This window comes from Rhipicephalus sanguineus, chromosome 3 (genome assembly GCF_013339695.2).
Source record: "Rhipicephalus sanguineus isolate Rsan-2018 chromosome 3, BIME_Rsan_1.4, whole genome shotgun sequence".
In the NCBI taxonomy this organism is placed as follows: domain Eukaryota; kingdom Metazoa; phylum Arthropoda; class Arachnida; order Ixodida; family Ixodidae; genus Rhipicephalus; species Rhipicephalus sanguineus.
The window spans coordinates 64,043,788-64,066,437 of NC_051178.1; the positions used below are offsets into that span (position 1 = coordinate 64,043,788).

The following is a 22,650-nucleotide window of genomic DNA, read 5'->3' on the forward strand; positions in this document are numbered from 1 at the left end:
GTACACTGTAACCATGGGGGTGCCGTTTTCTCAGAGCTCGCAGCGTCGGACTGCTGTCGGCCTACCAGGCATTGGCCAAGAAAGCGCGGGCGGAATCGCTTTTTTTTGTGGAAATTGTGGGGACCAATTTCTTAAGACGCGCCGACTCCTTGTGTGGAGGTTTGGGCCATCGCCACACAAAGCTTGATGAAAGCCGCATAATTCGCCATGAGAAACTGTACGGACATGCTTCTCGTGGAAGTGGATGTAGCAGATGGATTGCTGGCACCTGCGCCTTTTCGTGCTCAATTGACAGGCCGTCTGAAGAGAAAGCGCAAGGGCTGGTTTACTCCATACCACGTGCTCATCGGGAGATTTTTTACGTGGGGGAAACGAAGAACTCCCCCGAGAGGCTGCGACAACATAAAAACGATGTCCGCAAGTTCGCGTGACAAAGGAGTACACTCGCTGAGCATAGCATAGTAAACGGCCACCGCATCGAATTCTCACAACTCCCGCGTCGTCGACTTAAGCGGCTTTCTGTGGAATTCTGGCCCATCCAGGCGACAGCCGGTAACGTCAACCGGTCTACAGGTGCACTGCTGATCGAGAGTCTGCCTTATTGTGGAGAATAGGCGTGACCCCCGGCTGAAAGAAAACCCTGAAAAAGAATGCGAGTGGGACGCGAAACGTAGAATTTTTTCTTGTAACGCAAAAAAAAAAATCTTTTTTTACTCACTAACTTAATACCGCTGTAACACGTACAGCCTTAACCGCGGTTAAGCTAACTACGGTTACGTCTAACAACGGTTACAGGTAGCTACACGGCAGACATTACCACAGTTAGTGTACTACGGGTGATTCCACGAGAGATCGACACGGATCCGAAAATAGATATTTTAGATTTGATTGAGTATTTTATATTTTATGCATGTCCCATGCCAGTAGCCCGAAAAGGAACTTCATTTCCTTATTAACTGCATAATTTACGAGGGAAAAAATATCAAACATATTCAATCCGGAGGGACCAATTTCATTACCTGTCGTTCTCGAAAGTTCACGACGTTGTAAAACACAAATGTTGTCGTTACAAAGAACATATTTTGTGTATGAAATGTATGCGCAACAAAGAGTAAAGTAACATTGTTTGAAACTTGTAGAGCTAAGGAAACTGTTTTTGAAAAATGTATAAATATGCGACATTTTATAGTTGCTACAAAGTTGATAAGGCCTATCAATTTTGTTTTAAAAATAAATTTTGCTTTTTCTATCTGAAACTGCAGCGAAGTTTCTGGTTATTGAACTCCTGAGCGAGTGCGGCTGATCTTTAACACCCTCACATAAACATTTGCAATTTTTGCGGTAATTATACAGGTTAAAGTGAACAAGAAATGTTTATGCACAGATATTTTTTTACGTGACTAGCCCATTTAAGCATTTCTTTACTGCTACAAAATTCGCGCATCTATATTGCTAGCAGAAGCACACCATCAGAATTATTGTAAATTTCTTGACACTTCGTTGATGCTTTCTTTGCGAATAGCGTTGATGATTGAATCTCATATTCTGTACAATGTCACATTGAGAAAATTAGCTTCACCATATGTCAGAGTCAGAAGCCATCACACGTAACTCTAAAGGCAACTTAAAGCCACTATACCATTGCTAATGTCCGGTACATTTGTGCAAGTAATACTCGTTAAATCAGCATTTTGAGTATATTCGTTGTTTGGGTAAGAAGTTGTGTGAAACATAAATTTCAGATTTAAATTATTTTTATTGTGGGTTCCTGCAGCAAAGACACATCGATCAAAATTTATGAGTGCGGAGTAACGGCAGAGGTAACGTCCGTTACTTTTTTTCGGTAACGGTAACGGTAACGCGTTACATTTTTTTTGTAGGTAACGTAGGGCGGTAACGCGTTCCTTTTTTTATAGTGTAACGAGTAACGTATTTAGTTACTTTTTTTCAGTAACGCCTACAACACTGCGTTTTAGACTTCATGTCTGCAAACTTCCACGCAATGGCATTATCGCAAACGTGGCAAAACCGATAAATGCTTGCGCATGTGCACAGTTGCTTCATTACGTTCCGAAAATAGCGGTTTCTTTGTTCGAAATAGCGCCTTTCAATTTCGCAAAGTCGTCTGAAGCCAGAACGACTAATTTTAGAGTATTATTGTTTCTGGTCTCCCACGCCTGTAGTTTACTGTCATACTTCCACCTCATGCAGATACTAGTGCCAAAGCCCCGCCTTGTGATTTTTTACAGAAGCGTGGATTACTGGTAAGCAACCAACTACTACACAGAAGCATGTGCATCAGAATGAAACACTGGATGATTTTGGACCACTCACACTGTAAATCATGAATTTGTTTCAGCTCGCTAGTTTCCTATCTATACTACATGTTTATTTATACAATCTTTTTTCTAGAAGGGTCCGCTCTGATTATTCTCCAGATGGTCATACCACAATCACCGGCATGAACGCAGCGTTATCCATGCCGCCTTTTTTTCCGCGGCAACAACTCGCTGCGCCAAGCCTTCCGGTGATGATGAAGGGAATTGTAGGTATTTCAAAATATATGGATGGAGAAATTTAGACCAAAATGTGCGTAATAATCGCGTCTTTGCTGCTAGGCGATACCTGGTCAGGCGAAGCACAGCGGGCCATTCTGAGACGTATAATAAATAACAAATCGAAGGCCCAACGCAAAAAAGAGGTGTTGCCTTGTCCTCGATGACACCGCACATACCAGCAGCGAAAGTCGACTTCGTCTCCACCCAGGTGAATGTACTGTTCGGGAAACACATCTGCCACCTCAGCGAACAGTTCCTTAAGGAAAGCGTACGTCGCATTCGTGGTGGGGTCTATCGGTCCAAGTTCACCGCTGGGTTCCATCTCCCTGTAGCAGCTCGTCAGGATCTCAGGAAAAGCCTCGCCCCACGACCGGGTGTGTCCTGTGTCGAGAAGAAACTCTTTATTGCTGTGAACATGTTCCCTGTAAGTATCCACCAGATCTTGCCATGAAAATGCGCTATAAATTGTCGGTTTGAAAGATCTAGCGAAACGGAAACCTATCCCTTCATTCTCGCTGTACAATACTGTGTGGCACCACAAATACGAAACACTAATCTAGCCTCGTCCCGTCCATCGTTATATGGTCCGGGTTTGCCGCTGGACACTTAATTGTTAACGTGCACCGACCGGCCCATCTCACAACCTTCAATTTAAAGGGGGCATGGACTACCCCTTGTGCTTGGCGAGAAAACACATCCTGAGGACAGAAGACCCTACTATGAACATATCAGCCAAATCTCGCAGTTGTGCGTGGCAAAGCGACTGTACAAGCGGAGCGTGAAGTTGTCATTTTCTCAGGTGCCCTGTTTTCATATGGAGGCCTGTGCTCACTGTCTTCGGAGCTGCCGGCGCCTGTTGTTTAACGTCGAACAGCAGATAGCGTGCTATTGGTAAATTTCGACATAGATCAAGATCGGCGTTTGGATCAGATACGCTTCTTGCCGCAGGGTGCCACTACGTGCCGGCACAGCGCTCTATAATCTGCTAATAGGGAACCCAAGCTCAAGTTTGCGGCGCGACGACAGCACTGCGCTGCGGCACTAGAGAGAAGCTCTGGTGTCCATGCCGACTCAGCCTGTTTGTCGGCAGCGGAAACACGCTCGCGCGCGCGTCACTCGCTTTCCTCAGTCGGTGCGCGGACCTGGGGCGACGTGCCGGCAGTTTGGTACGCTGAACCGAGAGGCTTGCTGTGCAAAGCTGCATTTCCGCGTTGGCAGAAGTGACCCCGCGGAAGCGAGGTCCGAAGTATTGCTGTGTCGTGGGCTGCCACAACAGTGCAGGCAACACCAAGGCACGCGATTCACGTGTGAAACTGTATCGGTTCTCGGGCGTGTCGCACGAGAAATAAAGGCGACAAGCGTGGATCACCGCAGTAAGGAGAATCAAGTATGTCCTTGTTGATAGCACTGTATCGCCTTTCGTTTTGGCTGTCTCAGGTGACCGCTTTCGTTCGTTTCGACTACCTGTATCAGTACGTGACGCGGCGCATGCACGCAACGACAGCAGAAATGATTACTCGCTGTCTTCTCGCACTGTGACAGTCCAGTTGCAGTTGTAGCTGAAACAACTTTGTGTTTTGATTTCCTGTGTTCGTGAGACCTACCCGTCGTTGTCGAACGTTCACACTAGCGTTATACCGCGGTTAGCGTTGCGCGGTTAGTTGAATTCAACTGAACTCGGCACATTGTCAAAAGTTCGGCGACTGCAATTTACGCTTCGGGAAGGCTGCTTTATCACGTCGGAACGGACGTGTTCGTGCAGCAGATTTTATACGCCTGTAAAGTCGATATTTTCATAAAAAGAGAGTGCAAGCATGACGCGAGAGCCGAAAAATTAGGCGAGCAGTTCAACTTTCCTCGCAGTGGTTAAAGCTCAGCTAGCTGCCTCGCGCCTAAGGTGATGCTCCAGCGGCACAGAGGACTTAACTCTAACCTTCTGAGGCTTTTCTAGTACCATGGCCGTATAATTTCCTTTTTTCGCACGCCACCAACGTTTGTTCACGAAAGTACACCGCTGCTACTGCAAGCATGCCATACCAAAACAATAATCATATACTTCATACTCCACAACGCACAACATCGATAGCGTGCACGGCTTCATTTCGGAGTGCATGTGGACCATTATTCATCTTTAACATGACAGAATGAGACTTACTATACGTCCTACACGGTGTAATCGCGACTTGGGAAATGCATTTCGCGTTTAGTCGGGCGTCGTTGTCGTCAATTGTCTGCTCTTCACCTTAAACGTGATCGACGAGCCTTTCTCCTTTTATCAAGTTCGCTTTTCGGAAGTGCCTGTCCAGCTCGGAGATCTTTTTGAAGCCGCGCTGCAGGAGGTAGATTGTGAGGCGACGCGAATGTACCGCGAGAGCTCTGCACGTGCGCGGAAGCGAGCGGCGGCGCGGCGTCGAGGATGGAGGACGCACGTTGCATGCTCCCAGTTTCTATTTTTCTGCCAGCGATGGCGCTGCCTGTCAACAGCAGCAGCGCCACTAAGCGATGCTTGGCAAGCCTCTAACATGCAGTGATCCACATTCGCGCGCAGGAACCACAAAGGGAAGGAGCGATCGCGTTTTATCATGCGTGGTCACGTAACTTATTTATTTCCCTCGTGCCATCTCTCCCTGCTCAGCTTCCAGCGCGCTCATGGGAAGAGAGAAGAGACAAAGAGTTTAAAACGTGCGACAAATTTCTGTGACTCCGCTCGTTCTTGACGAGTTCGAGCAACTTTTCCGTCAATTGATTCGTGAGGCAATGAAGTCCAACACTGAAGTCATTCGATAATCAATACGAAAAGTGGTTCACCACCCCTTAAACTTCTTCAAAGGAAATGAGGGTAGCATTCAGTGCAAATTTCCTCATTTCTCTAAGAAATGTCAGATAAAAGGTGCATTGTAGAGGCATCCCCACACCCGTTCCAGACATAAGTAAACTAGTTCTATCTTTCATTCAGGCTGCTGGATTTACTTTTTCTGTAAAAGCTTACTCTCGAAAGTGGTCTCAGCTTTGGAGCCTCACAACTTCAAGTTAGTGTGGTCTGACATTGGTCTTGAGCCTTAATACTCTAAAGCCTTCATAAACCTCAGGCTGCTTCTTTCCAGCGTAAAATTCCGGACAACTTGTACCCACTCGAAAATAATTTATTGTCCGTAGCAATAAAATAATATTCGAATATTTCCCACGGACTATGTGCAATAGTGTATGCTTGATTCCCAAAAAGGTTATCCTGCTTTTCACGAGCTAGTGCTCTAATTCTCTTGAGGCTGAACACAGTGGCTATTCTATACACAATGCAATGCTTTTGTCTCTTCCCGCCCACCTCAAATATTAGCGATAACGGGGTAGCAACATCGGAAGAGGCATTGACAAAAGCCAAAGTTCTGGAAAACTCATTTCAGGATGAGGTGCCAGTGCTTCCCCTGTAAGGTCTTCGTTTGTTTGTTTCTTTGTTTCTCTTTTTCCTTCTTTTTCCCTTTCTTTCTTTTTTTCCAAGCTGCACTCACCAGGTGTGTCGAATTCCGCCATGACACGAATACCCCTTGCAGCAGCTTCACTGATGACGTGCTGCACGTCTGATGGCCGGTACACGCGGATTTCCGGGTCATAGGCGCCCTGTGCAGAAAAAAATGATGCCGCTCGCAACGTTTTTACAATCATACAGCGTGCCTCCCATCGTATCGCCATGCCCCAATTTATACTGTGCCCTTGATACCTTGATACCATCCCATTCGCTTTGCTAACAACAGCAAAGTGAATAGGATTGCGAGTCCTCGCAAGTGCTTTGTCTCTTGGTACCTTGATACCAGCGAAATATATTCAATTTCCACTAACGAAAGCGCTCGTCTTCCGTAAAGGGATCCATCTTCTTCACTCTCGTCATAAGCAGCGCGAGCTGTTGCTGGTGCCAAGAGACAGGTAACGTAAAAAAGCAGAAAGCTTTACTAAAAGCAGCCATAGTTCAGTTTCTCACTTCGTAAGGGAAGAAGCGATATGGGAGAGAATGGCAAAATACGTAAAACACAATAAAAATACGCCGGCCCTTTTCTGTAGGTTTACAGATTTTAGAAACTAGTGCAGTATGTGTAACATTCTCCACATTCACATTGCTCGTCCGTATTAAATAGCAAGCAACGGCCAACCGACAGAACTCACCTTTTCGCTCATGCTTGGGAAAGTCTTGCTCACGTAGGGAAAGGACTCGTCGTCCACGATGTGCCAGTGGAGAACATTCATTTTGTTGTACGACATTGCGTCCTGAAAGAGCAGTAATTGATTTCATTAATTTATGACAGTGTAAACAAAGAGCACCTGCTACAGTAGTCCACTGGCTACGGCGTCCTTTTGATGAGCTCGAAGTCCCTTCCTGCCAAATGGAGGGTGCATCAACAAACCCTGTATTAAGGAGGCCCTGCAACACTTTTTCAGTACGGTCAGATAGAGAGAGAGAAAACTTTTATTTGTGGAGGCCTCAAGGATTATCCTCGTTGGATGGAGCCCTTAGTTCAGGGCCCTACTGGCTCGCGCCACACCACGTGCCCGCTGGATCAGCCGACGCTGCCCCTGCGGCTCTGATCTGGTCAGCGCAGTCTCCCAGGAGGATTGTGAGGGTGAAGGAATAGGGTGGCAGCCCGGTGGTTGTGGACATTCCCAGGTGCAGTGATACACCGTGGGCTTCGCTTCACAATAGGGGCAGTATGAGGGATATTGTGTGGGGTGGAAGAGATGAAGGATGTAAAGGCAGGGGAATGAGTAAGTCTGAAGCTGCCGCCAGGCAACAGCGTCTTCTCGGTTGAGTGATTTGTGTGGTGGTGGGAAGTACATGCGGCTTTGTCGGTAGTGTTGTAGCGTTTCAGTGTAGTTGAGTAGTTCTGTTGGTGCATCGTCTGGGTTGGACAGCTCTTCCGATGGCGCCCGGTTTGTGAGCTCTCGAGCTACCGAATTAGCGCGTTCATTGCCATGGAGAGAGGCGTGTCCAGGTGTCCAGACGATACGCACCCTGTGCAACAAAGTGGGGTGCATTGATGTCAGGATACGGTGTGTGTAGGATGTGACCATTCCTTTCGCTATGTTCCGACAGGCAGTTTGTGAATAGGTAACCACGGTAATTGGTTCGTCCGGCGGTGGTAATTGTGAAGCGTGTATAATAGCCAGGGCGTACGGTCAGAAAACGCTGCCGATCGGTAGTCGAGGCTTCCGAGAACACGCGAGCCAGACATTACAGCGCAGCACGCGGCCTGGGATTTACAATCAATTCACAAAGTCAGCTAAAAAGCGCTTCCTCTTCTCTCGACAAAAAAGATGCTTACGGCGTCACTGACAAAAGTTCCCAGCCATTGGCTGATTTGAACATGGCGCGCTCGGTAGTTACTGTGGCCGCCGCGGGAGACCGTCACTTGCCCGCGCGCGCGCGCGTGATCGCACTGGAAGTACGCCGCACGTTCGAAGAAAACAAAAAAGAAAAAGTGATCAAGGTCACGAGGTCGCGTGACGTACCTTCTTCTCCCGTGCCACCCCTCCCTGCTTAGGTTCTAGCGCTTTCGTCAGGACGAGGGAACAGAGAAAGCAATAACAGTGTGCGACAAATTTTTGTAACTCCACTCGTACTGGACAGATTCTAAAAATGTTTGCGGTGGTCGATTCGTGTGGAAATAAGCTCCTTTAAAGAAGCCATTCCATGGCTACTTGCAAATGTGTTGCAGGACCCCTTTAACAAAGAGCAAGCTTACTTGGATTCACCTGTACGCGGTGTTCCGCCTCAGTTTGGCTACGTTTTGATATGAATTTCTTTCTTTTGAAGGTTACTTGTATAGACAGATGTTGATTTGATCAGACTTCAGTGTTGCCGTAATACGCCTGCTAGAAGACTGGGCTTCTTTGTCGACTGTGTTCCATTTTTGCACTGAGCCTTTTAAACCCGGGTTCGACTACAGCAATGACCGCCGCATTTCAATGGCTGCGAAATGATCGAGGCTGCGCTAGTGTACTTAAATTAGCAGCATGTACGTTAAACAACCACGTGCTGCTCAAAATCATTGCGCAGTCCCTTACGACGGAGTACTTTGTAATGAGGATCAAACAACACTGAAGTTCCGGTGCAGATGTAGGCTTGAAGTGATGAGCTTCGGATGTGACACGTGAAGTCCTGATTATGTTTAATTCGCTAAAACACATAGATTTACCGAGGTTTCAACCATATCAAGTGTGTTATGCACATCTCTCGAACAACGTGTACGTTCTTATCGCAATTCAGTTTGAGCAGTAAAACGTACAAATTCCAGGCACCAAAACCTGTAAGAGGAGGTGCAGTGTCTCTAATTTGGAAACAACACAAACACACTTTGCACAGGTTTTTAGCATACTGATAATTAACGCAGGCATCCTCTTAGAATATCTGAGAAAAAGTGTGAGACATTATGATAAATAAACGATAACGCTTTCTTCAATATCTGTCCTTCTCTGACGGCATGACATAATTGTCTTATTTCGAAATGTGTAGCCTTAATCAAACAGTACGGACAGACGTGCGTACTTCCATCTGAACTGACATCTGAACTTGCATCTAACCGGGAGGCATGTATTCTTGCTGCTCGGGCTGCCAGCTTCAGTGCTGCAATTGTAGTCATTTTATATTGATTGTTATAGCACTCGAAACAGCCACCACTGCAATGTTCTGCGGCATTAAGACTATATTTGTATGAGTAGCGCTCCAGAAGCGCTGCAACACAAGCACTATCGTGAAAGACAGGTGGCTGTTGTGCAGTGGTGGAAAACATCATGAATGGCACGTGTCAGTTTGGTCCTTTCGCTGCGATGCTTCTTTACTGCTGTTTTACAATGTACAGTGCATAGAGGGACAAAAAGAGTTAAAAACGGAGATTTCTAAACGATTCTGCTGCAGAATACACATTATAGCTGTTAGCTTCAGAAAACCTCGTTCGCTCGGTTATGCTTAAGTTTTTACCAGCAAAGTAGGAATGCACGAATTTATATAACTGCTAAATGCTAACTTTAGCAGTGTTAAAAAGCTGTTACTGGTTAGTTAGTTTTGGGAGATTTGGAGAAATATTTCATGTCTGCGCTTACTGTGTATAACTTCTGAGCAGCAGCGAATCGCGTGCGAGCACGGGAATGCCTTTACACAGTCACATGCGTTACCTGCGCTCCAGTTTTCCTGTTTCATTACAGCAACTAGCTTAGAAGGTTCTGCAAACTGCAACAAAGCAGCGCCATTCTCTCATTCCTTGCTGCGTTTTGGCATTTATTTGCAACGGAGAGCAAATTTGAAAGGCTCACTTGGTAGACACTCCTAACAGTGAAAAGAGCCCACTCACCAATGTGTCCATTATGGACTCCAGCGGCAGGAAGTGGCGGGACGAGTCGATAAGCAGACCTCTGTGCGGGAATCTAGGCTCATCGTAGATCACTGTCTCGTTCACGACCCACTGCAATGGAAAGTGAACACTAGTTGAGCAGTGAATCAATGCAAGACGCATCATTTACACTAAGGCAAGGGTATAAATGCCCTAGGATTCGTTATGCGCACCTGAGGTTTTCTTTTTGAGAGGCTTAATTTTATTCCAGTATGCTAAGAACCTCGCGGTGGCTCAATGTAGCAAAATAAATCTTCGTAAAGTAAGCTGGCAGCTTTGCCGATCTTGTTCTCTTGAATACTACTGCACAGTCGTTTAAAAAATTACAATCTTGTTTTCGTCATATAAGTGTACTTTCCTATTTTCTTTTTAATTGTTTGGTATCCACTCATATTGGCTTCATTCTTGAAATTCAATTCTCGAGCACCACTTGGGCTGGAGGCACAATGCGTTTCTGCTTTCCTGCCGGTGCTCTTTGCGTCTGTGTGAAGATATCTGAATTCGGAGATAGACATCCATCTCCAACACTATCTCAGAAAGGAGGCGCTAAATAATCTTAGCAGCAGCCAGCTCCTTGTTATATTAAGTTTCCAATTGACGTGGTACATTGGAAAGGTTGCGAAAATAACCATACCGGCCTAGTATCTCAGCTTGTCATTTACTGGAAGTATTACACACACTGACACGCACACAAACACAAACACACGCATGCACGCATGCACAGAGTACCCCAGCCTACTCGGGCCAAGCTAATATAAAAAAGTGTTAAGGCATACGAAGATGCGGCCAAAAGTATTTTGTATTGACCGCCTCCCGTGCACTAGCAAAACTTTTGGGCAAACTCTTGGTTAATAAAGGTCATACACATAAAAAACTAACTATACTTGCATAGCTGCAAAATTTTAGGCATTAATTTTTTCACGACATTCGTAAACATCTTGACAAAATAGGCTCAGTTCTATTAAATAATTATGAATTGCCTTTTGTGCCTGTCAAAGTTGTGGAGCAAGAGGCAGAAAAAAATGCGAGGCGAGCGCGTGCGACAGCAGCGCGTTCGAAATAGGTTTCGAAGTATTGACAGAGCTCGTTGGCTGGCGTAATTGGCGCCCAGAAGTGAACAGGCAATGACTTCTTTGTTCGCTCCACAATCATGCGACAAAGACATCATCGCTTTGCCACTTTCTCAACACTGTTGGTAGCATTTTTGTACCTCGTTGCACAATTTGTTAATTAGATTGGCCCGAGTCAGCTGGGATGCGCAATATGTCTATATATATATATATATATATATATATATATATATATATATATATAGGAAAGAAGTGTTAATTTCAAGGGCTCGTTTTCTTTGTTATACACAATATTAATGAGAACTAACAGACAATAATGCCAAGGAAAGTATAGGGGATGTTTTTAGTAGTAAATGTTAGGTAAATGTGAAGAAAGAAAAGTGGACGAAGAGATAGCTTGCCACGGGCAGGGACCGAACCTGCGACCTTCGAATAACGCGTTCGATGCTCTACCAACTGAGCTACCGCGGCGGCCATCCCCCCGTCCACTTTATAGGGTATATATGTACATTTAAACGTGGGAGCGTCAGTCAGCGCCGCCAGTAGCCATGACGGCGAGTGTGGAACACTCTTTTTCTGCCTGTTGGCGTCACGTAGCACGTGAACTTATTACGAGCTGGCAGCTGACCAATAATCCCTCGCATACCACCTGAAAGCATCAAGTCTGCCTGAACGAGGCCCTCGCTATGAATGAAGGAAAGAAGTGTTAATTTCAAGGGCTCGTTTTCTTTGTTATACACAATATTAATGAGAACTAACAGACAATAATGCCAAGGAAAGTATAGGGGATGTTTTTAGTAGTAAATGTTAGGTAAATGTGAAGAAAGAAAAGTGGACGAAAAGATAGCTTGCCACGGGCAGGGACCGAACGGGCAGGGACTGACTGACGCTCCGACGTTTAAATGTACATATATACCCTATAAAGTGGACGGGGGGATGGCCGCCGCGGTAGCTCAGTTGGTAGAGCATCGAACGCGTTATTCGAAGGTCGCAGGTTCGGTCCCTGCCCGTGGCAAGCTATCTTTTCGTCCACTTTTCTTTCTTCACATTTACCTAACATTTACTACTAAAAACATCCCCTATACCTTCCTTGGCATTATTGTCTGTTAGTTCTCATTAATATTGTGTATAACAAAGAAAACGAGCCCTTGAAATTAACACTTCTTTCCTTCATTCATACCGAGGGCCTCGTTCAGGCAAACTTGATGCTTTCAGGTGGTATGCGAGGGATTATTGGTCAGCTGCCAGCTCGTAATAAGTTCACGTGCTACGTGACGCCAACAGGCAGAAAAAGAGTGTTCCACACTCGCCGTCATGGCTACTGGCGGCGCTGACTGACGCTCCCACGTTTAAATGTACATATATACCCTATAAAGTGGACGGGGGGATGGCCGCCGCGGTAGCTCAGTTGGTAGAGCATCGAACGCGTTATTCGAAGGTCGCAGGTTCGGTCCCTGCCCGTGGCAAGCTATCTTTTCGTCCACTTTTCTTTCTTCACATTTACCTAACATTTACTACTAAAACATCCCCTATACTTTCCTTGGCATTATTGTCTGTTAGTTCTCATTAATATTGTGTATAACAAAGAAAACGAGCCCTTGAAATTAACACTTCTTTCCTTCATTCATAGCGAGGGCCTCGTTCAGGCAGACTTGATGCTTTCAGGTGGTATGCGAGGGATTATTGGTCAGCTGCCAGCTCGTAATAAGTTCACGTGCTACGTGACGCCAACAGGCAGAAAAAGAGTGTTCCACACTCGCCGTCATGGCTACTGGCGGCGCTGACTGACGCTCCCACGTTTAAATGTACATATATACCCTATAAAGTGGACGGGGGGATGGCCGCCGCGGTAGCTCAGTTGGTAGAGCATCGAACGCGTTATTCGAAGGTCGCAGGTTCGGTCCCTGCCCGTGGCAAGCTATCTTTTCGTCCACTTTTCTTTCTTCACATTTACCTAACATTTACTACTAAAAACATCCCCTATACTTTCCTTGGCATTATTGTCTGTTAGTTCTCATTAATATTGTGTATAACAAAGAAAACGAGCCCTTGAAATTAACACTTCTTTCCTTCATTCATAGCGAGGGCCTCGTTCAGGCAGACTTGATGCTTTCAGGTGGTATGCGAGGGATTATTGGTCAGCTGCCAGCTCGTAATAAGTTCACATGCTACGTGACGCCTACAGGCAGAAAAAGAGTGTTCCACACTCGCCGTCATGGCTACTGGCGGCGCTGACTGACGCTCCCACGTTTAAATGTACATATATACCCTATAAAGTGGACGGGGGGATGGCCGCCGCGGTAGCTCAGTTGGTAGAGCATCGAACGCGTTATTCGAAGGTCGCAGGTTCGGTCCCTGCCCGTGGCAAGCTATCTTTTCGTCCACTTTTCTTTCTTCACATTTACCTAACATTTACTACTAAAAACATCCCCTATACTTTCCTTGGCATTATTGTCTGTTAGTTCTCATTAATATTGTGTATAACAAAGAAAACGAGCCCTTGAAATTAACACTTCTTTCCTTCATTCATAGCGAGGGCCTCGTTCAGGCAGACTTGATGCTTTCAGGTGGTATGCGAGGGATTATTGGTCAGCTGCCAGCTCGTAATAAGTTCACGTGCTACGTGACGCCAACAGGCAGAAAAAGAGTGTTCCACACTCGCCGTCATGGCTACTGGCGGCGCTGACTGACGCTCCCACGTTTAAATGTACATATATACCCTATAAAGTGGACGGGGGGATGGCCGCCGCGGTAGCTCAGTTGGTAGAGCATCGAACGCGTTATTCGAAGGTCGCAGGTTCGGTCCCTGCCCGTGGCAAGCTATCTTTTCGTCCACTTTTCTTTCTTCACATTTACCTAACATTTACTACTAAAAACATCCCCTATACTTTCCTTGGCATTATTGTCTGTTAGTTCTTATTAATATTGTATATATATATATATATATATATATATATATATATATATATATATATATATATATATATATATATGCATTGCGTGTTAAGACGATGATCCGTAGAAGCTGAAATCCACTACACAGCCTACCGACACTCCGTCTCGCGAGTAGACAAGTTGACTGAAGGTTTCCAATCCCCTCAGCGCTCCCCAAACAGTACGAGCTGAGATGAAAGACTCTTCGGTTGAGGACATCGAAATGGCATCTGAAAAAAAGCAACCTCTTTTGTATTTTTCTAAAGCTGTGTGACATTCTTTCAAAGATCTGGTCGAGTTTTCGTCATCGGCAAGATTGTTGCAGATGTATGCACTATATTTCCCCATGACACATGGATAGCTCATTCGTGCGAACATGTCTCAAAGAACTGAACTCTGCAGCTTTTGGAATGTTGATTCTTATTGTTATATTTCGAATCAATATGTAGCTATGGATGTCCAGCAGCGCAAACCTCTTGCTAAGCACTTTGAAGCAACAAAGCGCTCATAATATTTCCTTTGTTTAACGTTGATCGAAGGCTGGGTTTCCTATGAGTATTTGGTCTGAATATCACGTTAGGCTTACCTAAAATTGCAAAACATTTGGAAGAGCCTTGGTGTTCTATTTCGCTTTTAGATCGAGCAGGTGCCTTCCGGTTCTGCTGAATAGGCGTCCGGTATGCAAACTGTAGATTCTGCTCCTCCATTCTGCAATTATGTTCACCGGTCGAAAAAAAAATTACCATGACAACTTCCAGCGGCTGTGTTGAACTATAACTTATTTCCTTTCTTGTTGTGGTTACCAATAAACACATAGCGATCTTATCTTAAGCCCTAGTTGCACAGTCGTATAGCGATATTTCATAACTGTACAATATTTGTATTAGTTTGCATCTGTACTGTATACATTCCTTTTTAAGCTGGTTGCTGCAGTGTTTAATAGCCTGACGTTAGCTAGCTTTGCAATACACATGCAGTACTTCTAACCTATTATCGGTATTTACGCTACTCATATGTGGCTTTGTATAATACCTACTGAACATACCGCGTTCTCTTTTGGCGATAACCAATGTTGAGATGTGCGGAAATACGCTAGGTGATCATATACATGACGGTAAGACCATAGAGCAGCCCACGGTTTTGTCCGTTGCACACGATAAGTTTTGCCACGTTGCCTCCAGATAAAAGTGAGGAAAGTTGATTGTGAATTTGCTGTCAATTGTATATCCTGAAATCTAAAATAACTAAGTCTCTGTATCGAGCAAAAGCCAGTATACTGTCCTGTCCTATTTCAGTGCTTAATCTGTGGACAAAGTTTGATGACAAATCCACTTCTCGAACGCTGTCCTGAGGGTCTGTGTCTGCAACAGACGCAGTTACAAACAGAAAATCGTTTTTTGACGCGTTCTGTACTAACCGCACAAGACGAGTCAGTAGCTTGTAGACGACGCCATTACATTTTCACTGACAACTGCCAGCCGTGCACAGTAGGACTTACAGCTTTCGTCCATTTGATGATCCGGGATGTCTTCACACTTATGAGACACCGTTACTTTCAAAATATCGAGATGACCGTCGGAGTAAAGGTTCAGTGTTCTTGAATTTCTACGTCCCGCTCCTCTTGTGCTCCCAGGTTTCGTGCAGTTTTGGAATAATATTTCGCGCCGGTAGCGCTTCAATGCCTGCTGCACCACGAAGCAGGGACCCTCGTACTGGAACGAGAATGTGCTTGCATCTAGAGATAAAGTATTCCAGCTTTTCGTTTGGTTCAGGGGCTGTGGCCACACTTCGCCTTGCGTTGGAACGACCTGCGAAGAACCGTGATCAAGACCGCGTTAGATCTGCATTGCTGCAAGCGGGTCCATCCTTTTGAAGCGCATTACAGTGAGATTTACGTTCCAATCAAGGCGTCAAGCGCTATGTCCGTAAACTTATTTTAAGGTATCCTCCCAATTGGCTAACACATCCAAAGTGCGTATAAGAAACATTGCAGACGATGAGGCGAACCAGTGTGCATATTACCTACAATCTAGAGTGCTTCCTTTGAGATCATAATTTAGCATATTGAAACATTTGACTGAACTGCAAAAACCATGTCATTATTTTGCCGGTTACCTTGCAGCTCACGGCCACGTATTCTGGACATCCCCCGTTCTGCCATTTGCGGAACTTGACCACAATATGCAAACGAATATTAATGGGTAGCATGCAACATACGAGCCCAGTGTGTGTCAAGAAATATATTGACACATCCTCACAAATAAGAGAAATGCGATATTTGCTCGCTGCCTTCATAATTATATTTTCTGTGATAGGAGACCTCATGAGTTAACCACATACAATAATTAGAGCCCTTATTAAAAATAAAATAACTAACATTTTGATTTGACGGATCACGTGGTCGGGTCAAATGGTGGAGTTGAAGTGCTTCCTGCGAAGAGCCCGTTGCCCCTTTGAAATTTACGAAAAGCGGCCCTCTGGTAATTATTATGGAGTGATGAAATGCGATCGAATTCAACGGTGAAACACCAAAACCGAAGCGCCGATGACCGCAACGAGCAGACGACCAGAATGACGTCAGTTTTTCCGGCAACAATTGCAGCTATATAGTTGAATACTATAAAAATTATAGGAAAATTTGGCGCTAGTGTCTATGCGGGATCTTTGAGTAGCGCTTAAGCTACCAAAGGAATGATGGGAAGTACAGGCTCTGGATTAGTTTAGCTCTTGCAATTCGCAGCGCTTATTTACCAAACATTAAGCAAAGTGATATGAACTTACTTCCAATTAAAATTTACTTCATTCCTCCGTATTGTCACAACCCCGCTAATGGGAGGTAGTCGCTGGGCAGATTCCAAGTGCCGACGTATCGGCCCCCAGAAACGTACCACGAAGGCACGGATAATTCAAGGGCAGCTCCTTTTAGCGCGCCAGCGAACGCCGGTTGGGGTCCAAAGACCGAGTCTGACCGAAGAATTGATAACACAAAAACAGTATATGCTCAGGTAAGGCAGTACAAACACCACATAAACATGCACACTGGGCTGGTTTAATCACAATACAACTCATACAGGTTCGTTACGCGGCATGAAGTACTGATTACAATATAGTGACCTATTAGAATGACGTGTGCGAGAGTTGACAATTGACAGTTTTCGAGAGGCTGTACTGCTTGACGCTATCACTGCCATCAAGCCCTCCTCACTTTGCCGCGCAAAAATGACTTTGGCTCCCATCTACAGAATTTGTGTTTTCTGTGTTCCCACTCTATTTTGTCTGTGTCGCGGTCTTTTGCTTATGTCCTATTTCTGTGTTTCTTACTTCACCTTCTTATGTACATTTACCCTATTTATTCCTTCCCTCCTCCGTCTTTCTTTCCTTTACGTTCATGTGCTTTGGTGTATGCAATAAAATAATGCCGATTACAATGATTCTAGTGCGCCCTATTGCTCACGAGCATGTACAGTTAAACTCAATCTCACGACACCAGATTTTACGAATTTCCCAGCTTAGCGAAGAACTTTCCATTGCCCTAGAACTAGGCATACAGTTCAATCTTATCATCGAGTCGAATTAACGAAGCTAGCGTAGCACTACAGCCGAAGCTTTTCCAGAAATAAATGAGTGAAAAATACACCGCAAATTCTTCCTAATTTTGACAGATTGGTTTTTCTTAGAGCGTGCGCTGTAACATTCAGCCGCTTTAGTCATGACCGCAGTTTTATTTCAAAGAGGCTGTACACTTGGCCCATGCACGGTAGCTCTTTTACGTACCAAATGACGCTAGTAGCGGTGGTGGTCAGTGGTGCCTGTAAATGCTCCCACAGGAACACGGTGGTTGGCTTCGATATTTAATGGTTCATGCGACAGACGGCAGTAATCGCCTTTTTGGAACTTTCTTGTTTTGCCTGCTCAAACAATCACCGCGTTTAATCTCCCCGTCTTTGAATATCGGCAGCTTGTCACAGCTTCACATGAAAGTCTATCTCGCCGGTATCTCCCGGACATGGGAGGCTTGATGTTCGAGCGACGTGGGAGGCTCCATGTAAGGTCTGCCCTCGCGGACTTTTCACACGCGAAAGCGTGTGTTATTGACCAATAAAATGCCGCGGTAGTTTTCCGGAATCGCTACGTTACAATTTCAGATTTCGAAGGACCGAAAAATTCATTTCTCGATTTTACTGATTTTCCTACTTAACAAAATAATTGGAGCGCGGTCATCACTTCGTTAAATCGAGGTTCAGTTGTAATAACAGATACCAAAGGCAAAGGCAGGGACGTTAACCAGAATAGAAACATATGCTTCGCTTCCCTATAGTAAGGTTTAGGGGAAAGATGGAAAGGAGGCCACATCATGCTTGCAATGACATTACGACGTTAGCATATCAAGAATTTATACAGGCTTATTGAACACGGAAGTTCGTTGTATAGGCAACTTTTCGACCAGAGAGCTTGTCTTCGTGATGTCTACTGCACAATATTAATGAGAACTAACAGACATTAATATTGTGTCTAACAAAGAAAAACGAGCCCTTAAAAGTAATCTTTCCTTGATGTCTACTGCGTTGATTACTGCAAATAAGACGCGGGCAGTTTAGCTACAGTGACACATTCGTGTTTTAAGAATGCTATAAGATTGCTTATTTCCACCGCCCACTCACCACGCGCGGTCTCCAGGAGTGGTCAGTGCCTGCGTGAACTCCATGCACCCTCGCCGAAGCCAAGGCCAGGCAACACGTCAGCACCGATACGAGCAATACCGAAGGGACGCAGCAGCGGTGCGTCATCGTGACCCCAGTTGTCCTGCGAAAACAATGCCATGTGTTGGATCAATATAACTTTCATTTGTGATGTTGCTGCTTGCAATATTACTTTCACTCGGAATAGCTGTTACTACCGGGAAGGCTGTCCAGTCCCATTCACGGTTGTTATCTACAAGAACATGCCTGCAACAATAAGCGATTATCACTGATTCTTAGTGAAGGCAGGAAAGAAACTTGTGTGGCAGCTAATGATGCACTGTGAGCTAGAGAAATCCAGCCGTGTCCACTTCACAGAGGAATGTCGTAATTATAACTTGTATCCTAATGTGACACGGAAAGCGATAACATAACAGGCAAAAATATTGTTATCATGTGCACCACGACAATACCTTTAATTGCGAGGACTAAAAGCAAGGGTGCCTCACGGAGTACTGTGATTGCTGTCATGTTCGGACCAGAATGCTCAAAGAATTAAAGTGAAAAAAGTATAGCATCATCGACCCGTTTTTCCCGGTATTGGGTGATACGCTTCACATGAGGTCTCACACGAGTACAGGGCAGGGGGGATTCTTCAACAGGATTCTGGGAAGCATATTGCTTTCTCTTTTGATAACGCATGCTGTAAGACCCATTCTGATGTCTATTCACGTCTATATTCTAGATCTAGCGTGCGCCGAGTCTCATCGAACTACAGGTGACTGAGTGGTAAGATTCCGACCCACATCCTTCCAAGGATATGTGTTCAGATCCCACCGAGCGAAAAGGGGTATTTCGTGCACTGCAATTCTTTCAATTTAGGCTGAAATCATTACAGTACAGTTCAGAAAACAACAAATATTTTCCCCCATACTTTCCTTCGCAGACCGTTGATTTCATTAGTTGTGTCTAACGAAGTTAACCCGAGGAATACACCAGGGCACGCGAACGCGGAGGTGGAGGTGCCACTACCAGGCACCTAAGTGAAAGATTAGTGTCGCCTTCCAATATTTTTTTCTATAAACGTATTTTGGTTAATCGGTAAAAACATTTATTGAGTATTCTGCAGTTTGATGACCCGAGCTCAGGTCTCCCACGTTGTTGTCAAGGGACTGTGTTAAAAACGCTGATTCAAAGTTTGGGCAAACGAATTCTAGCCAGTTAAAGTAGAAAATGCGATGTCTTTCGTTGGCCGGCAGTCATTCTGATGCATGCATTCGTTAATTGTGACAACACAAATGAAACTCGAATCTCCCAAATGCGCCCCACCTATCCGAATGGCTTCCTTAGGTGGGCTGGTTGGAGACTTTCTTCTGTGCACAACAACTCAGTAGATAGAAAGGTCGTCTGTGAGTATTCTCAGCGCTAGAAATACAGTTGAAGTCACCACGGACGCACGAGTCCCACCCACTTAGCACGCATCGGTGTCTCAAGCTACAACAGGTGCCAAAATGCGAAAATTCTATTGAGTTTTGACCTAATTTGTGCATGCGGGTCCACAGAGTCTGGCCACGGTGTATCATGAAACACGATCGATACATACAAGCCCTTATACAGATTAATGGAGTAAAGGCCTTGGCCTTCATTCCATTATTCCTCAATGCAACGGGCTGCTGTAGAGACAGGATCCCTGAAACAATACAGCGGGCATAGTGCTTCCGTAAAATCAGAAATACTTGTTTCTGGTGTTTATTTGTGCGTCGTCTGCTGCCAGCAAATAATACACCATCAAAAAATTTGCGCGTAGGCTTAGCGACCTTAAAGAGTATTACACAGCTTTTCTATGCAATAACGTAGAATGACGATTTGGCCACACATTCTGAGTATATAAACTAAGCTAGCTTTTGATGTAGTCATCTACAGCAGAAACGCTCTTTAGGATATTGAGCAGTACCTGTATTCACAAAATGCTCTCACGCTAACATAGTTTGCAAAAGATGATTTCAACACATATCCTTAGGCCGATGATGTGAGTAGCTCATGAAGCAACCGCTATAAAAGGCCGCTACGAACTAAACTCATGTTGCTTGAATGCGTCTTGACGCTTTTTGTGATTTGATCTTCTTTGTAATGAGAAAACGAGTAGCGGCCCGCTGACACTACAACATGGATATAAATCCCAGTTATTAGTACTATTACATTCGTTTCTTTACAAGGGACATAATGCGCACTCCGATTTCAAGATTAAAAAAGATATTCTCCACAAGATTTTATTTCACTTTTAGCTAAAAGTCTCTTAACGATCACACCGCTGTCGGTCGCTGCCGGGGGCTCCAAGTTCAAAAGTGTGTAAATGATGTTACTGAGCTGTGCCAATCATAATTCCTGCTGAAGTATATACGAACGCCTCCCTGACGGGTACTACAAAACCGACCATTTGCTCAGAAGCATTTGGTCATATACGAGCGCGAGCAATATAAGGAACGTAAACAATATCAGCGACTAAAGAATACAGCTGCTTTAAACACGTTCTAAAATAAATTACGCGCAAGAACACAAACAAAACAAAACAGGAGCAGGACAACACAACCTAACCGCAATATCAGGGATTATAAGCATTCTCAATGCGCACAAAGAATAGCAGTAAAACAAAAGCAAAAAAAATGACAGGTGAATCCAGGGGCATAGATTAGTCTTCACGCACCTTCCACTTGAGGGCGATAGCAAACGCTGGCCTGAAGCCCGATACTTGCATTTTTACGCCGGCAGAATCGGCGCGTTGCATTTTTGTTTATGCTTATATTTCCTGGTCAGCTTATTTTAAACGTATCCTCACATAAACGCTGGCGTTCAGTATGACACGTACGTTACACTTCAGTAATTAACGTACAACATAATCAAGGAGTGCAAGGCACATCGATGTTCACTGAAACATCTTGGTCATGGGGTAATTATAGCTAGAACGCGGGCTCGTGTTCTCTGTTTACATATCCGCAACTACAGCAATAAGAATTCCTCAACACCGAGGCGTTGTTTTTTCTACCGTGGACGCTATTTTCTAGAAGTAACAAGAATGGTGCTTTCGTTTTTATACTTCCCGCGGCAGTATTTGCTACTGTTCGTGTTTGACTGATAGGTATTACTTAGTGTTAGCACCTGGGTGTAACTGTAAAGTATCTTTTCATTCGAGACGATTTAAGTAGTAAAAAAAGCCGATGCACTCACACGATGGTCGGTCGGTACTCGAGTGGAGGGAAGAAATGCAGCCCGACCGCACGCTGCCGACGAGCGCAGATTACTTATCGCAGCGCCGATTGACTCCCGAGAAAGTGGTGGGCGAGAGCGATATGGCGAGCGCGTGACGGATGTCCTACGTCGAGTAGAGGGTTGATGTGCCGGAGAGTAGAGTGTTTGTCGGTAACTCAAAGCCCGAGCACGGACGTTGTAGAACGAGCGCCCCGTGTTTGAAATTTCCAGCTGGCAATTTCAAACGGGAGACGCGTGGGCTTCAGACCGGCCAAGAAAGCACTCGCCGTATGTTGCGAGTGTGAGGTGACAAAGTTCCTCGAAATTATCGTGAACGCGTTGCTGTGACGAATCCTAGTAGCAGGAGAGAAGGATGATGGTGGAGATACCTTTAACTAGAAAAATAGAAGAGAAAGCTATGCCGACTTAAGTGTATGCTTCATAGTGAGGATACCTCAAGAAAAGGGGACAAGAAAGGTGATGCGCGAATAAAAGACTATGGAAAAAAATGCAGATTCGAACGACAAAATGTTGACTTAGTTGGTACAGATTTCTGTAAAAAGAAGCTACGCGTGCAGATAAGGACACAATAGAAGAGATCAAAGCAACGCAAACAGCGTTTGTGTCGTTCTGATCCCTTCTTTTGCGTCCTTGTCTGCACGCGTACCTTCTTTTATCAAGAAATGTTAGTTTTGGAGAACAAGGTGAATACAAAGATAAAAATTTGAAGGTGAATGTCCTAAGGAACATGAGCATGAAGATGAATACCAAGTTGAACACACATGCCGGA

The 22,650-nt window shown here is 44.9% G+C and overlaps 1 protein-coding gene across 2 annotated transcripts in view; it reads right to left on the minus strand.

The window, feature by feature from the left end:
* The window catches only part of LOC119386685 (beta-hexosaminidase subunit alpha), a 60,134-nt gene extending 38,277 nt beyond the window's left edge, over positions 1–21,857 (minus strand). For both annotated transcript variants that reach the window (XM_049413218.1, XM_037653975.2), the window contains exons 1-8: positions 21,840–21,857; positions 18,597–18,738; positions 15,434–15,743; positions 14,050–14,165; positions 9,893–10,003; positions 6,714–6,815; positions 6,065–6,173; positions 2,735–2,939 (exon numbers count right to left, since the gene is read on the minus strand). In XM_049413218.1, the coding sequence (XP_049269175.1) occupies positions 2,735–2,939; positions 6,065–6,173; positions 6,714–6,815; positions 9,893–10,003; positions 14,050–14,165; positions 15,434–15,743; positions 18,597–18,722 (1,079 nt within the window). In that variant the 5' untranslated portion in view covers positions 18,723–18,738; positions 21,840–21,857. The remainder of the gene's footprint in view (positions 1–2,734; positions 2,940–6,064; positions 6,174–6,713; positions 6,816–9,892; positions 10,004–14,049; positions 14,166–15,433; positions 15,744–18,596; positions 18,739–21,839) is intronic.
* Positions 21,858–22,650: the final 793 nt, after the last annotated feature.